Below are 1,555 nucleotides of genomic sequence, written 5' to 3' on the forward strand. Positions count from 1 at the left end.
AGCCAGTCAGGAGTTTTTAAAAATCAAAATATAACCTCCCGCCAAGCTTGTTGGGTGAATGTCTCAGATGCCGAGTGGTGGTTCCAGATGGGAGAAGCCTGTTCTGGGTCCTCAGAGTCTAGGCTGCTGCTGGCGCTAGTTGTGGGGACAGAACAGGAAGCGCAGGAGCCACTGCACCTGCTCAGACTCTGAGTGCTGAAAGGAAGAGCTGCCTCCACACCTCAGCTCAGCGTTGATTTCTAGATCTAGTAACGGTCTTGTGAATAGCATGAAGTTGCATTGAGTTAAAGGCCATTCTTAATGTAAAGTTTAAACACGTACTGCCATTCCTGTCACCAGATCTTGGCATTTATTAATTTTTTATATATGTGGAGCTTCCCAAAGTGCAAGTGGCAGGCTCCCTTTCTTCATCTATGAAAGCCAGTGTGTGTGTGTGGGGGGGAGGGGGAGGGTGAAGTAGGGGGGAGGCGGTATCCCTCAGATCTCTGGGGTCAGCGAGAGGGGTGCGTGGGAAGGAGTCAAGCGGGGAAATCAAATACAACTGGGGGACGTGGACCCCTCTTCCGGCGGTCCACAAAAGGCAGGGCTGGGCATGGGGAGACAGTGGGTCTTGGGGCCTATGAGACCAGCTCCGTGCGAGACAGGAGACGGCTCTAGGAGGCCTGACCGCGTTCAATGCAGGTCCTGCCCAAGCAGAACTGAAACCTGAGCTATCGACGCCCTGCGGGGTCTCTGAGTCACCAGGAGTTCCCTGCCGGAAGCTCAGGGCACAGCTTGGCTGTCCCCGCGGGTGCAACACAGGTGGGGACACCCCGCCCACTCGGCCCAACTCACCTCCTCCCCGCCCACCCCTGTCGCTAGGCCCCGCCCACCGCCCACGCTCCCTCTGGCCGTCCCGCCCACCCAGCCAGCTAGGCCACGCCCACCAGGTCCGCTGTGTACCTCCCACAAAGCTCGGCCCGCCCACGCCGGACGCCAGGCCCCGCCCACCTGCCACGCTCCCTCTGGCCGCCCCGCCCACCTAGGCCGCTAAGCCCCGCCCACCCAGGCTGTGTACCTCCCCCAAGGCTCGGCCCGCCCACCCCACCGCCTCAGGTAGGACAGCCTCGCCCCGCCCCTCGGCCCCGCCCCCGCCGCCTCAGGTGGGGCCGCCCGGCCGGGCCCGCTTGTTCAGCTGGCGTCGGGCCGCGTCTCCTGAGCTCCTCACGGTCTTCCCGCGGCGCGGCGAGTTTTGACACTTGGGCGGCTGGAGACGCGCGCCGGCTCTCGCGGGCCCACGGCTGTGGCGGCGGCCGACTCTCGAGGGCCCCTCAGCCGCGCCCCCGAGCTCCCACCGCCCAGGGTCGGGCGGCCACGAGGCCCGGCCGCGCCCGCCCGCCCGCCCGGCGACTGCAGCCATGTCGAAGGGGCCGGAGGAGGTGAACCGGCTCACCGAGAGCACCTACCGGGTACGCGGGCCCGGGAAGGGGGCCGAGGGGCGGGGAGCCGGGGCCCGCCGTGGTTCGGGGTTCGAGGCATGAGGGAACGCGAGGCCGGGCCGGGCGGATTCGATCTT

General features: G+C 65.6%; 1 protein-coding gene across 1 annotated transcript in view; it reads left to right on the top strand.

The window, feature by feature from the left end:
• Positions 1 to 1,168: 1,168 nt before the first annotated feature.
• The window catches only part of BAIAP2L1 (BAI1 associated protein 2 like 1), a 75,513-nt gene continuing 75,126 nt past the window's right edge, over positions 1,169 to 1,555 (top strand). Inside the window, exon 1 of the mRNA XM_014463384.2 lies at positions 1,169 to 1,448. Within this exon, the coding sequence (XP_014318870.1) occupies positions 1,398 to 1,448 (51 nt within the window). The 5' untranslated portion in view covers positions 1,169 to 1,397. The remainder of the gene's footprint in view (positions 1,449 to 1,555) is intronic.

The sequence above is a fragment of the Myotis lucifugus genome, unplaced genomic scaffold (assembly GCF_000147115.1).
Source record: "Myotis lucifugus unplaced genomic scaffold, Myoluc2.0 scaffold_208, whole genome shotgun sequence".
Lineage (NCBI taxonomy): Eukaryota > Metazoa > Chordata > Mammalia > Chiroptera > Vespertilionidae > Myotis > Myotis lucifugus.